This window comes from Octopus sinensis, linkage group LG3 (genome assembly GCF_006345805.1).
Source record: "Octopus sinensis linkage group LG3, ASM634580v1, whole genome shotgun sequence".
NCBI classification, from domain to species: domain Eukaryota; kingdom Metazoa; phylum Mollusca; class Cephalopoda; order Octopoda; family Octopodidae; genus Octopus; species Octopus sinensis.
This window is the reverse complement of record NC_042999.1, coordinates 160,123,575-160,139,500: the sequence shown is the minus strand read 5'-3', so window position 1 is coordinate 160,139,500 and position 15,926 is coordinate 160,123,575. Positions and strand designations below refer to the sequence as shown.

At 38.1% G+C, this 15,926-nt stretch overlaps 1 protein-coding gene across 3 annotated transcripts in view; it reads right to left on the bottom strand.

Annotated features, from left to right (window-relative positions):
* Positions 1-15,926, bottom strand: part of LOC115209431 (glycosylphosphatidylinositol anchor attachment 1 protein) — a 48,260-nt gene that overhangs the window by 17,122 nt on the left and 15,212 nt on the right. For all 3 annotated transcript variants that reach the window (XM_029777848.2, XM_029777850.2, XM_029777849.2), the window contains 6 exons: positions 14,460-14,637; positions 13,801-13,885; positions 9,097-9,202; positions 8,101-8,269; positions 3,981-4,085; positions 1,442-1,638 (listed from right to left, as the gene is read on the bottom strand). In XM_029777848.2, coding sequence (XP_029633708.1) covers positions 1,442-1,638; positions 3,981-4,085; positions 8,101-8,269; positions 9,097-9,202; positions 13,801-13,885; positions 14,460-14,637 — 840 coding nt within the window. The remainder of the gene's footprint in view (positions 1-1,441; positions 1,639-3,980; positions 4,086-8,100; positions 8,270-9,096; positions 9,203-13,800; positions 13,886-14,459; positions 14,638-15,926) is intronic.

Below are 15,926 nucleotides of genomic sequence, written 5' to 3'. Positions count from 1 at the left end.
GTTTAGACAATTTATAGATACCTGGCTTGAGTACAACAGGAGGATCTAAGAAGATTTGAAATTTTGATAATCTACTTCCTGATAAAACCCTCTCATAATTTGGGCGTTAAGCCAAAGCAATTTTCATAGCAAGACTAGATTATATTATATGGTGTATGGTGTAATATATGATTAAATAGATTAATGAATTAATCATATGATTGAATTCAGTTTACCATAAAAAGAAATATTATATTCAACTAGCAGTATCGCCCAGCGTTGCTCGGGTTTGTAAGGGAAATAACTATATAAGCATTTTTAGAGATGTAAAGTATAATAGCCATCTTAATATGGCTAACCACAAGGGGGGGGGGCGGTGTTACTGTAGCTTTTTACGTTCTGAGATTTAATAATAAATTTTTAGAGAGTTACTTCCCTTATATATGCCAAAAATGCATTAAAAATGGGAAAAATTGAAGGTAAATTTTTTTTTAAATCATAGACTCATCGTAGACGCGCGCTAATACCCAGAAGGGCTCGATATGAATAACGACTATAAGATACCCGGTTTTGGTTAAACTGCACCGCAAAATGTGGGAGTAGTTAGGAATCTAAATCGTAGGAGACAGACAGCACACAACCTCACTTTTATATATAAAGATATGTTTCGGGGTGACCAGTGGATTGAAATCTCCCCCTGTCAAAAACTGTGCAACAAATTTTATTCTCTAGTTTCCAGACATTAAAAAGATTCATGTACAGGCTTCTTCAAGATAACACATGTGACATGCTTAGTTTTTAGGATGAGCTACAAAATGTGGGTCTTCCACAGCATTAACTTTATCTTTTGTATTTCTATTTACACTAGGCTATTTTCTAATTAATTAATAAATTAATTAAAGACAGACAGAAAGACAGATATTTTGCATAGGTTTCAGATTAAGAAGTTTTGTGTCTATAAGTAAGTTTCTAATGTTTGTTATTTTTATCCCATAAGGTTGTGGTATGGTCAATAACAGCATTGAAACTATATTGGGAAAAAAGGCGGCGAGCTGGCAGAAACGGTAGCACGCCGGGCGAAATGCGAAGTCGTAATTCGTCTGCCGTTAGGTTTTGAGTTCAAATTCCGCCAAGGTTGACTTTGTCTTTCATCCTTTCAGGGTCGATAAATTAAGTACCAGTTACGCACTGGGGTCGATGGAATCGACTTAATCGCTTTGTCTGTCCTTGTTTGTCCCCACTGTATGGGGCTTGTGAGTAGTAAGGAAATATATATATTGGGAAAAAAGGCCTGGAGTTTATATTCATCAATGGATTTATATATCAGCAGAAGATCAGTGAAAATAGAAACACAATGATGAGATTAATTGCTGAAGTACTAAAGGGGTAGATAATAATAATTTTAATAAAATTTATTTTAAATAGAAACTGAACAAAATATGAATGAAGAATTTCAAGATACCTGGTTGTGCAGCCTCACAGAGTCCCCTTCACGCCGGCAAAGACGCACAACTAGATTGACCAGATCAAGGTTTGGCAATTGACCATTGAGGCCTTCCATCTTGATGTTATAATAAGCTACTTTCTCAAGAGGGATCTCTAAATTAAGAGCAGCTTGAATTGACCCACTTCGACCCCACAAAGTTCCTGGAAAAACATCTAAAAAAAAATACAAATTTTATTACAGATTGAAAAATTAATGAGTGTCAGGGGTAAATGAATATTGTTCATTATTATGAATCTATAAAATATATTGTTGCACAATGTCTATTAGAAGTCAACCTGCCAGCTATATACACACACTTATGTATGTAAACCCAAACATAGATTTAGATATTTGAACACATATTCAGAATTACATTTCAATAAATATTTTGAGTTCACATTATTGTATGAAAAAATTCCCAACCCAGTAATACAATTTTCTTAAACATAGGCGCAGGAGTGGCTGTGTGGTAAGTAGCTTGTTTACCAACCACATGGTTCCGGGTTCAGTCCACTGCGTGGCATCTTGGGCAAGTGTCTTCTACTATAGCCTGGGGCCGACCAAAGCCTTGTGAGTGGATTTGGTAGACAGAAACTGAAAGAAGCTTGTCGTATATATGTATATATGTATATGCGTGTGTGTGTTTGTCTCCCTAGCATTGCTTGACAACTGATGCTGGGGTGTTTATGTCCCCGTCACTTAGCGGTTCGGCAAAAGAGACCGATAGAATAAGTACTGGGCTTACAAAAGAATAAGTCCCGGGGTCGAGTTGCTTGACTAAAGGTGGTGCTCCAGCATGGCCGCAGTCAAATGACTGAAACATGTAAAAGAATAAAAGAATAGAGGCAAACATTTGATTAAGAATTTGCTTAATAATTACATAGTTTCCCCTATGCAACATCTTGGGCAAGTGTCTTCTATTACAGCCTTGGGTTGATCAATGCCAAACTCTGAGCACCTTTTCAAACTCCACCCATCTAACACCCGTGGACATATTTACAAAGTCAGAAAACAGCACAGCTCCCATGACTTCAGGAAACATATTTTCATGCTGAGTTGCTGAAGCATGGAACAAACTGCCGGCATCAGTTGTTAGTTGTCGGAGCACTGCATCCTTCAAAACTTCCATGCTTTCTGAGATTCGCCAACACTACACCTGATTTTCTCCCCTCCATAAACACACAAGCATGTATCTGACTCATGCACTGTTCGCTTTCCAGACATTTGTACATTACTGCATGTACTCTGACAAGTTGTGGTGCACCTGAGCACTGTATACAATAATTTCATTATTATTTTAAATTTTGCAGGTAGAAACAGTCAGAAACCTGTCATACATGTGTGTGTGAGAGGCTGTACTTGTATTATTTATGTCCTGAAACTAAGCAGTTCGATAGAGATGATGAAAATAAATACCAAACTTAGAAGTAAGAACTGGGGCTGATGCAATTGCCTTATAAGTGATACCTCAGCTAGTCACAAATAAACAAGTAAAATAGTAATGGACTTGACCCATTAGGCGCAGGAGTGGCTGTGTGGTAAGTAGCTTGTTTACCAACCACATGGCTCCGGGTTCAGTCCCACTGCGTGGCACCTTGGGCAAGTGTCTCCTACTATAGCCTCGGGCCAACCAAAGCCTTGTGAATGGATTTGGTAGACGGAAACTGAAAGAAGCCCGTCGTATATATGTATATGTTTGTGTATCTGTGTTTGTCCCCCTAGCATTGCTTGACAACCGATGCTGGTGTGTTTATGTCCCCGTCACCTAGCGGTTTGGCAAAAAGAGACCGATAGAATAAGTACTGGGCTTACAAAGAATAAGTCCCGGGGTCGAGTTGCTCGATTAAAGGCGGTGCTCCAGCATGGCCGCAGTCAAATGACTGAAACGAGTAAAAGAGTATAAGTCTAGGACTTGTTATCATTATCAGCTAAATGGACTCTTTTACTCTTTTACTTGTTTCAGTCATTTGACTGCGGCCATGCTGGAGCACCACCTTTTAGTCGAGCAAATCGACCCCGGGACTTATTCTTTGTAAGCCCAGTACTTATTCTATCAGTCTCTTTTGCCGAACCGCTAAGTGATGGGGACGTAAACACACCAGTATTGGTTGTCAAGCAATGCTAGGGGTACAAACACAAACACACATACACACATATATATATATACATATATACGACAGGCTTCTTTCAGTTTCCGTCTACCATAACCATTCACAAGGCTTTGGTCAGCCTGAGGCTATAGCAGAAGACACTTGCCCAAGGTGCCACGCAGTGGGACTGAACCCGGAACCATGAGGTTGGTTAGCAAGCTACTTATCACACAACCACTCCTGCGCCTATGATTATATTTACTGATTATATTTACTGAATCTTTCATTTCAATGAAAATGTATTCCATCAAAAGGAACAACATATCATTATCATTCACTTAATAATAATGAACACTGGTTTCATTCACTCCACATAATCTTGAATATAGAACAAATTTATAATCAAATACAAGTTGTGCACTTACATTTTGAAGACTGTACTTGGTGATAACCATCAAGCCATGCTTCAATGCCTATGTGTTCATGCTGCGTCAGCAAGAAAATGATATCCTTGGCCCAAAAGGTGTGTTCTGAAACAGTTAAAGATCAATCTTAAGAACTCATCAACAGGTGTTCAATATAAAATAAATAAATAAATAAATAAATAAATATATACTGAAATGTATGGTATAAACAGATTTGATGACAAAGTGTCATTGAGTTTGTTGTAACAACAATTCATGACAACAATCATTATTATAATGAAGTTAAGTAATAAGTGTATGATGCCAGGAAAGAATTGTGGACATAAATGCTACAGAACCAAACTAAACGCCTACCATTCCTATCAGTTCAATTACGTTCCGAGTTCAAATTCCGCCGGTCGACTTTGTCTTTCATCCTTTCAGGGTCAATAAATAAAGTACCAGTTACGTACTGGGTCGATATAGTCGACTTAATCCGTTTGTCTGTCCTTGTTTGTCCTCTCTGTGTTTAGCCCCTTGTGGGTAGTAAAGAAATATATATATGCTTCGTTGAACTTATTCTCTTATATGCTTCAGTCCAATGACTGTGGCCATGCTGGAGTACCGCCTTTTGAACAAAAATCATTTTACAAATCAAGAGGGGGAGAAAAAAAAGTTATGTTAAAAAATGTTTTTAATTAAGCTTAAGCTCGGCTGTGTGTTACGATCACTTGCAATCATGTGGTCCTGAGTTCAGTTCCACTATACTGCACTTTGGAGAAATGTTTCCTAATATAGCCTCTACCTGCCCCAATGTCTTGTGAGTGAAAGTGGTAGATGGAAACAGTACATGTGTCTACTCTTACTCTTTTACTCTTTTACTTGTTTCAGTCATTTGACTGCGGCCATGCTGGAGCACCGCCTTTAGTCGAGCAAATCGACCCCGGGACTTATTATTTTGTAAGCCCAGTACTTATTCTATCGGTCTCTTTTGCCGAACCGCTAAGTGACGGGGACGTAAACACACACCAGCATCGGTTGTCAAGCAATGCTAGGGGGACAAACACACACACGCATACACATATATATATATATATATATATATATATATATATATATATACATATATATATATATACATATATACGACGGGCTTCTTTCAGTTTCCGTCTACCAAATCCACTCACAAGGCATTGGTCGGCCCGGGGCTATAGCAGAAGACACTTGCCCAAGATGCCACGCAGTGGGACTGAACCCGGAACCATGTGGTTGGTTAGCAAGCTACTTGCCACACAGCCACTCCTGCGTCTATGTACTTGTATGTTTGTATGTATCTGTATTTATGTTCAGTAATTTAGCTGTGTGATAAATATAAATCATCATCATCATCATCATTGTTTAATGTTCATTTCCCATGTTTGCATGGAAAATAAGCAGGAGAGCTGCACCAGGTTTCAGTCTGTTTCAGCTTCATCTCTACAGCTGGATGCCCTTCCTAACACCATCCACTTTGCAGGGTGTGCTGGGTGCTTTTTATGTGGCCTCAACACAGGTGCTTTTATGTGGTGCCAGCATGGGCGATTTCATGGTGCCAACACAGCTGCTTTTTACGCGGCATGTAAAAAGTACTAAACTAAAAATTAGGTACAGATGTTGATACAAATGACTTAAATCTTTCGAGGCAGTGACCCATCATGACTGCAGTCAAATAACCGAAACAAGTATATAAGTAAAAAGTAATTAAAAGATTTAAAAACAATTTTTATTTTGTTTTGCTTTTTGTTTTTTTCTTTTATGGGTTAGTCAGGAAAGAAAACATCTGTCAGAGCCAGTGACCTCCGACATCACTGGAAGTAAAAAGGGAAACCTAGTCTGAATACTTGCACTAAAGTAAATTCCACTAAAAAGCCAGTACTGTTGTTAGTCTAAGCAAGAGATTAAATCTTTGAGAAAATTAATACTTCAAAGAGAATATAATCCAAGAGGGATTGTATTGGCAAGTATTTTGAATCTTGTGGTACAGATTAACAAGAGATAAATCTTCCCCTATCAGAGATGTAAGTCTATCTTAGACAATCATTCTACACTTTGGTAAACTGAAGCACAGACAGTTTAAGTGTACAGTCCATATCTTTATATATAAAAGTGAGGTTGTGTGCTGTCTGTCTCCTACGATTTAGATTCCTAACTACTCCCACATTTTGCGGTGCAGTTTAACCAAAACTGGGTATCTTATAGTCGTGATTCATATCGAGCCCTTCTGGGTATTAGCATGCGTCTACAATGAGTCAACGATTTTTAAAAAAATTTACCATCATTTTTTCCATTTTAATGCATTTTTTCACTATTATATAAGGGAAGTAACTCTCTAAAAATGTCTACGATGAGTCAACAATTTAAAAAAAAATTTACCATCATATTTTTTCCATTTTGAATGCATTTTTTTTGCTATAACTCTCTAAAAATGCTTCTATAGTTATTTCCCTTACAAACCCGAGCAACGCCGGGCGATACTGCTAGTCTTTATATATAAAAGTGAAGTTGTGTTTCTGTCTCCTACGATTTAGATTCCTAACTACTCCCACATTTTGTGGTGCAGTTTAACCAAAACCGGGTATCTTATAGTCATGATTCATATCGAGCCCTTCTGGGTATTAGCGCGCGTCTACGATGAGTCTACGATTTAAAAAAAAATTTACCATCATTTTTTCCATTTTAATGCATTTTTTCGCTATTATATAAGGGAAGTAACTCTCTAAAAATGTCTACGATGAGTCAACGATTTTTAAAAAAATTTACCATCATTTTTTTCCATTTTAATGCATTTTTTCGCTATTATATAAGGGAAGTAACTCTCTAAAAATGTCTAGGATGAGTCAATGATTTTAAAAAAATTTACCATCATTTTTTCCATTTTAATGCATTTTTTTCACTATTATATAAGGGAAGTAACTCTCTAAAAATGTCTACGATGAGTCAACGATTTTTAAAAAAATTTACCATAATTTTTTTTCCATTTTTAATGCATGTTTTTGCTATTTTTTGGCTATAACTCTCTAAAAATGCTTATATAGTTATTTCCCTTACAAACCCGAGCAATGCCGGGCGATACTCCTAGTCCATAATAAAATACTTGCAATGCACTAAAACTCAAATCGTATGAGCTGGAACCCTAATATCCATTCGACCATTTTTGGAACCTGTGGAAGAGGTAGACCCAGGAAGATGAGGGATAAGGTAGTGAAATATGATCTTCAGATGTTGAGTCTCATGGAGGTGATGACAAGTGACTGAGACTTGATAATTTGTTCAGCATGAGAAGACACGTCAAGCTAAATGAAATCATTAGTTGTGGCCAGTGCTGGTGACACATAAAAGACACTTGTGTTGGTGATTATGTAAAAGGCACCCAGTACACTCTGTGGAGTAGTTGGTGTTATGAAGGGCATCCAGCCATAGCAACCAAGCCAAACCAGACTGGAGCCAGGTAGAAGCTCTCCAGCTTACCAGTTCCCGTCAGACCATCTAACCCATGCTAGCATGGAAAATGGACACTAAATGATGAGGAGGCGGTGGAGCTGTAGTGTTTATGAGAGAAAAAGTGTTTTCTTCAGAGAACAGACATTTGGTAATAAGAGATCCTTTGAAGATGAATAAATTACTGATTAATCTCATAAACACTGACATTCACTTCTAATTACAGAGTGTTCCATTTTTTTTTGTTTGTTCCTTCTTGAGCCATGCCTGGCTCATAAGGGCTAGTTTCTTAGTTTCTTGGCATATAGGTTCCCCACCTGGACGGGACGCCGGTCCGTCGCAGGTAAGCTGCAAGATGCAGGAGGAAAGAGTGAGAGAAAGTTGTGGCGAAAGAGTCAGCAGAAGTTCGCCATTACCTTATGCCAGAGCCGCGTGGAGCTTAGGTGTTTTCGCTCATAAACACACACATCACCCGATCTGAGATTCGAACTCACGATCCCTCGACCATGAGTCCGCTGCTCTAACCACTAGGCCATGTGCCTCCACAGAGTGTTCCATTTGCAAGTTATGCAAGTGGAAATAGCAAATTCAAAACTTGAACAATAAGTTTATTAGCAAATATACATATTTTGATATCAACTGATTTACTCAAAGGTTAACTTACTTTTGAAGAACTTGGTTAAAGCGAGCATGAGAGCGATTCCCCCACTGGTATCAGTCAGTGTTTTAGAGATCATATTCTTAGATCGTATAGGGACAGAAAGAACCACTGCTTCTGTACTTGAAGCACGAGGAGCCCTTAAAATAGCATAAACATTTTGACCAGGGACTTTCTGAAATTAAACACATTTATATAGAAAATATAAGAAGGATATTTGCACAAAACTCATTATTATACATAAGTAACGAGCTATTTTCAGTTTATTCAGTAAGTTTTAATTATGAGATTGATGTACTCTCTACTTCATTACCAAGATACTTTTTGGTAGAAGGAAACTGTATGGAAGCCTTTCAATGAAGCCATTCCTGTTCTTGGGTTACAAACTCCATCTGTTGCTTAGTTAAATACTACCACCTAGCCATTAAGTATATTTTAGTACAATCCACTTCGTTCCAAGCATTCTGTCTCTCTTTCACACATTCTCTCTCTCTTGCTCTCTCTCACTGTATTTTTTGTTCAATAACAACTTTTTCTCCTCCTCTTCCTTCTCACTACACAGATGTTACTACAGACAGTCAGTTGGAGATCATCTTCTCTTTTACAATATAAGATTTACAACTCAACTGTGTAGTAAGACTTGAATGAATTCATTTCAGACAACATAAACATCATCATCATCATCATCATCATCATCATCATCGTTTAACGTCCGTTTTCCGCGCTAGCACGGGTTGGACGGTTCGACCGGGGTCTGGGAAGCCAGGGGCTGCACCAGGCTCCAGTCTGATCTGGCAGAGTTTCTACAGCTGGATACCCTTCCTAACGCCAACCACTCCGTGAGTGTAGTGGGTGCTTTTTACGTGCCACCTGCACAGGTGCCAGGGGGGGTCCGGCATCGGCCATGATCGGTTGAAGCTTTTAACGTGCCACCGGTACAGAAGCCAGCCAAGGAAATAAATAGTGAAAAAGTCAATAAATAAATATAAATCTTATAATTACCTGGTCACCAAGCAACTGTAAAGGATACTGAACAGAATAATTCTGGAAATAAACTTCTAAGCCAAGTTCTTCAAACTTTGAAAATAGCCAGTCACGTAACAGCAGACTAAAAAATATTTTTAAAAAAAGAGTAAGATGGTGAGTGAAGAAAAGAATGGTACATTACTGAGAGCCTTAACCATCTGATAATTTTTTTTTTAGTTATGAGAAAAGGAACATGCTAAATTAAGCAAAATGTATCAAGAAAGTTCTTGTTTTCAAATCCCATTTCCATGAAGTTTTTACATGGTCTTTCAATCTGCAAAAAATAGCTGCCAAATCACCCTTGAATTACATCCTACCATCTTTAACCCTTTAGCATTTAAACCGGCCATATCTGGCCAAAAGTATTCTGCCTGTTTTATGTTCAAACTGGCCAGATCTAGTCTCTCACACCAACCCTACAATATTGTTTTAAAAATTATCAGCTACCTCATCAAAATCTCATAGCTCCAAGATAATGCCTGATTAGTTCAAGGTAATGTTGATAAAAAAGGATAAACTTTGGCAGAATAATGCAAACACTAAAGGGTTAAAAGGAAAGAAATACAAAAGTAATGGGATACTCATGGATGGAATACTTTTGAACAAGGATCTGTTTATCAAATGCCAACCTGGAGCTAAACAACAAAACCTTAGGATTCACTTTACCCCAATTCTAAAGTATTGCAACATGTTTAGGTATATATTAATTTAGAACATGAATCAATAGGCCCAGGTAGGGCAAAGAAGCGCAGGTGGGGTTGTGTTGTAAGAAGTTTGCTTCCCCAAATACATAATTCTAGGTTCAGTCCCACGGTGTAACACCTTAAGTAATGTCTTCTATGGAGTGCAAATGTAAATACACACACACACACACAGAGGCTTTTTTGATTTCTTATATCAAATTCATTCTAAGACTTTGATTGGCACAGAGCTATAGTAGAAGACACTTGCCTAAGGTGTCATGCAGTAGGACTGAACCTGAAACAATGTGATTGAGAAGCAAATTTCTTAACTACAAAGTCATATCTGCATCTTCAATACATTCAAAATTCAGATTTAAAATGATGAGTGAAATTCTATTTTCCTATGTCCACCATGTACAATCTTCGGATCTTTTCGGTTTGAACGGCAGTTTTTTCTAGCGGTGTCATATGAAATTGTCACCCATAATTATGACCCTAGTATCGATCTATTGCATTTCAATCTGTTTTAGGGTTAGGGTTAGGGTATTTTTTTTTCTTCACAAATATAAATAAACCCAATCTGTTTCTTAAACAAGGGACTTATTCATATGGCACAGAATGTTTTTTACCTCAATAGACGCAATTGATTGGTTAAAATTGCAGAAATTGAAGAAAAAAAAACAACTAATATCTTACAAACTATAGAATTTTCTCAATAAAGCCAAGAGAAAAAGATGTTTTATAAACACATTCTACCAGTATACGAAGTTTAAAATCTTTTAATTACCTAGAAATTATGTTAAAAACTGCCATTCAAACCGAAAAGATCCCAAACTTCTATAGATACTTGGTAGATTTTTTTATCACTACTTGAACAACTATAGTAAATAATGGTTCAGTGAAGGAGTCAATATAGTCCAAAACACATCCAGAGTTGTCTCTCATGAGATTTCTATTAGTCTTCTATTCTATTACAATTTTCTCTTCAACAAATGAGTTTCTTGATTCTCCAAGCATTGAATACATTAACTTAACTAATATCATTCATACATTTTTTCAAGTACTTCCCACCTCCTCATAAACAGCTTTTTTAAAGCTTAGTGTTCATCCTCAATTTGAATCTTATATTAAAGCAAGTGGAACAGTTTCTCTTGCATACATATACTAATGTCTTGATACGTAGCTGTTTCTGTTACACCCTTCTTGTTGCCAACCCTCACCTATTTCCAAATAAAGTAATATTTCCAATAACCAGACAGTAACACACATACAAATAATATACATTATGTATATTATATATATATATTAGAGACACTCTTATGCTAGATATAGATCCGCTATGATCTTACTACTAAGAAATGTTCTCAACAAAAATTTAGCAAAACAACCAAAACGTAATTGAGCAAGACAAAAGAAAAAGCAATAAAAATATGGATTATTCGCATACATGTTTCACTATTACCATATTCCGTAAACCATGTTCCACATAGTGGTTTCCCTCTAATATGTATATAATACAATTTTACTGAACAACACTAGCACTGCTTCTGAATCATATTTAGGTTTATTACTATGTAGGCATCATCTGGGCATACCAGCAGATGGTTTTTACACCATTGTAGATATGGACATGGACAGGCGATTCACTTCATCTCCAGTTCGGTTCAGGTACATGATGTTGATAAGCCACAAAAATGGCAAAACATCGATGCCCATTGCTCCTAAACGGGACTTGGGGTGAGTTGTTTTGTCTGTCTATGATTTCAGATGATTTAACATCCGGCACTTTGACAGTCATCTCCACTGTGTCGAATTACAGCCTACCAGCAAACAAGCAGAGCCTGTACACTGTATATGTGTGTTCAATAATATATACACACACACACACACACATATATATATATCATCATCATCATCATCATCATCATTTAGCGTCCGTTCTCCATGCTAGCATGTGTTGGACGGTTCAACTGGGGTCTGTGAAGCTGGAAGGCTTCATCAGGCCCAGTCAGATCTGGCAGTGTTTCTACGGCTGGATGCCCCTTCCTAACGCCAACCACTCCGTGAGTGTAGTGGGTGCTTTTTACGTGCCACTCGCACAGATGCCAGACAGAGCTGGCAAACGGCCATGAACGGATGGTGTTTTTATGTGTCACCGGCACGGGGGCCAGGCAAGGCTGGCAACGGACACGAACGGATGGTGCTTTTACGTGCCACCAACACGGGGGCCAGACAGAGCTGGCAAACGGCCACGAAACGGATGGTGCTTTTACGTGTCACCAACACGGGGCCAGGCGAGGCTGGCAAATATATATATATATATATATATATATATATATATATATATACATACACACACACATATATATATATATATGTGATGGGCTCCTTTCAGTTTCCATTTACCAAATCCACTCACAAGGGTTTCATTGGCTCAAAGCTATAGTAGGAGACACTGAATCCAAGACCTTGAGATTGGGAGACAAACTTCTTACCATATAGCCACGCCTGCACCTAGCAGTAACTGGCACTCCATCAGTTAGGATGATGAGGGTTCCAGTTAATCTGATCAATGGAACAGCTTACTCATGAAATTAACAAGTAAGTGGCTGACCACTCCACAGACACATGTACCCTTAACGAAGCTCCCAGGAAGATTCAGCATGACACAGAGTGTAACAAGGTGGGCCCTTTTAAGATACAGGTACTACTCATTTTCGCCAGCTGAGTGGACAGGAGCAACGTGAAATAAAGTGTCTTGCTCAAGGACAACACGTTGTTCGGAGTCGAACTCAAAACCTTATGATTGAGAGCCAAATACCCTAACCACTAAGCCACACACCTTCAGTATCATATTCATTGAAGATGTGAGAAGACCCGGCAGGACAAGTGAGTCCATAACCCATGGCCTCAGTCCACTTATGCATACCTTTTCTTCTTGGGACACAAAACTCTACTTGTGAAGACCTGTTGAGGCAAGTGAAAATCAAAATCAAAATCGATCAACATCAATGGAAATAGCAGCTGTGATACCAGTGCCGGTGGCACATAAGAGAACCATCCGAACGTGACCGTTGCCAGTTCCGCCCCGACTGGCTTCCGTGCCGGTGGCACGTAAAAAGCACCATCCGATCGTGGCCGTTGCCAGCCTCGCCTCGCCTCCGTGCCGGTGGCATGTAAAAAGCATCATCCTATCGTGGCCGTTTGCCAGCTCCGTCTGGCACCTGTACCGGTGGCACGTAAAAAGCACCCACTACACTCACGGAGTGGTTGGTGTTAGGAAGGGCATCCAGCCGTAGAAACATTGCCAGATCAGACTGGGCTTGGTGCAGCCTTCTGGCTTCCCAGACCCCAGTTGCACCGTCCAACCCATGCTAGCATGGAAAGCGGACGTTAAACGATGATGATGATGATGATGATGATATAGTGTAATCCTCTTCAATCTATAGGCGTAGGAGTGGCTGTGTGGTAAGTAGCTTGCTTACCAACCACATGGTTCCGGGTTCAGTCCCACTGTGTGGCATCTTGGGCAAGTGTCTTCTGCTATAGCCTCGGGCTGACCAAAGCCTTGTGAGTGGATTTGGTAGACAGAAACTGAAAGAAGCCTGTCGTATATATGTATATATATGTATGTATGTGTGTGTATATGTTTGTGTGTCTGTGTTTGTCCCCCTAGCATTGCTTGACAACCGATGCTGGTATGTTTACTTTCCCGTCACTTAGCGGTTCGGCAAAAGAGACCGATACAATAAGTACTGGGCTTACAAAGAATAAGTCCCGGGGTTGATTTGCTCGACTAAAGGCGGTGCTCCAGCATGGCTGCAGTCAAAATGACTGAAACAAGTAAAAGAGTAAAGAGTAATCTAAACAACACTACAACTTTAAAAGAAACATCATGTGGTGTGCTATTTTCTAAGAATTATCACTTTTATTCAGCAGGTATGATAACCAGAATATTGTAAGTATATTATTAAAAAAAAGGCATTTTTAAACCCACCTTTTGTCTTTGTCCATAGCTTTTTTTATTTCATTCTTGTAAAACTTGACATCAGCATCAGAATAAAAGTTGCCTTCTACTAAACCTGTAAAAGAATAGAAAAATGCAAATTATAATTACAATCTATTTCAAGTATAATATTTGAAATGTTTTATCTTTTATCTTTTACTTGTTTCAGTCATTAGACTGCAGCCATGCTGGGGCACCGCCTTGAGGAATTTTTAGTTGAATGCATTGATTCCCCCCCCCCCCCCCAGTACTTATTTTCTTTTAAGCCTGGTATGGCGAGCTGGCAGAAACGTTAGCACGCTGGGCGAAATTCGTAGCCGTATTTCATCTGTCATTACGTTCCGAGTTCAAATTCCGCCGAGGTCGACTTTGCCTTTCATCCTTTCGGGGTCGATAAATTAAGTACCAGTTACGCACTGGGGTCGATGTAATCGACTTAATCCCTTTGTCTGTCCTTGTTTGTCCCCTCTGTGTTTAGCCCCTTGTGGGTAGTAAAGAAATATATATATCCTATCAGTCACTTTTGCCAAACCACTAAGTTATAAACACACCAGCACCAGTTGTCAAGTGGTGGGAAAAACACAGACACAAATAGACACTGAACGAAAATGATAACGATGATGATGATGATCAGCAATTGGAAAGCTTACCAGGTAATAAAGCATTTTCAGAAAAGTATGTTCCTGCATTAAGATGGATGTAAGCTAATCCGAAAAACCAGATTAGTCCAGAGATATAAAACAAGGCACAGAGACGGTTATTGTAGTGTGAAATTATACGAACAAACCGTCGTCTCTGCCGTGGATCAGTCAATAATCCCATGTTGGTCTGAAAGAAAGAAAGAAAAAAATGAATAAGAAACAAATAAATAAAAACTAAAAATTCTTAAATAAGTGCAATATTATTACAACAACATTATTATGAAATTGATGCCAGTTTACTTTTGTTGTGTTTACCACTAGATCAAGAATGGCAGTTGGTCCTTTACAATCAAAAACATCGATAATTATCAATCCCTTCTTTTGAGGATTTAATATCAAAGGTTTATCTCTCAGGTGAATTTAATTTGGATTTGAGATTGACCAATATCCTCCACCTCTCAACCACTGTTAAATTTTGAGTAATGTTACTGATATCTACTTCATCATTCCATTAGGGTAAATGGCAAGATACAACATCAGATGTATAAAGTACCAAATCTGCTACTATTTGGTATTATGTCCATCATTATGACACACAAACTATTCCAGCTATTAAGTCACGAATTCAAGAACTAGTACAATAATCATTATATGTGTGTTGTGTACGTGAGAGAGAGAGAGAGAGCGGGGCACAATAGCAAATAAAAAGAAACTGGAGAAAGATTATTTATATATTTATGTACAGATTATCAATATATTTATATTCACAGTATTAACAATTTGTTACACTAATATGGTTTTCCAAAGTAGCATGAATGTAAAGGTTTTTGAAAATTACTTTTACTGTTGAAACCCAACCCACATCCTGCTACTAACACTACTGAATCGTAGTGGAATTAGGGAACCAGTTGCCAGCCAGGTATATAAAGGAACTCAGGATAATGTGTCTTGGTTAGAACCATCGAAAAATGACAAAAGCAAAGTATAAATTCATGAGCACAGAATTACAACTAAATATCTTGACCTTACAGTCAAAATCAGTGAAACCAAACTTATATATCAGGTCATCCCATAAGTTCTGTCTGATTTTACCTTTTTTAAAATTGAATGAAATTTTAGAATGTCTAATGGAATTAAAAATTATTTTTATGCATTTGTGTACATTGAAACTAATTAAATAATATTTTACAGAATAATAGAAGTAAAATTTCTTTGATTAAAACCCTTTCTAACATGGAAGCGTCTGAAGAGTATTTGAGGCACATAATAATTTATGAGTACAAAAATGGAAACTCTGCAGCCAAAGTGACATCAAAAAACATACACTCAGTTTATGGGAAAGAATGCTCGAATGAAAGAACTTGCAGAAGATGGTTTGCAAAATTCAGAAGTGGAGATTTCAGCCATGAAGATGAAGATAGAACAGGACGTCCAGTTGAGTTTGATGATAAGCTCCTTGAGGCATTACTTAAAGAA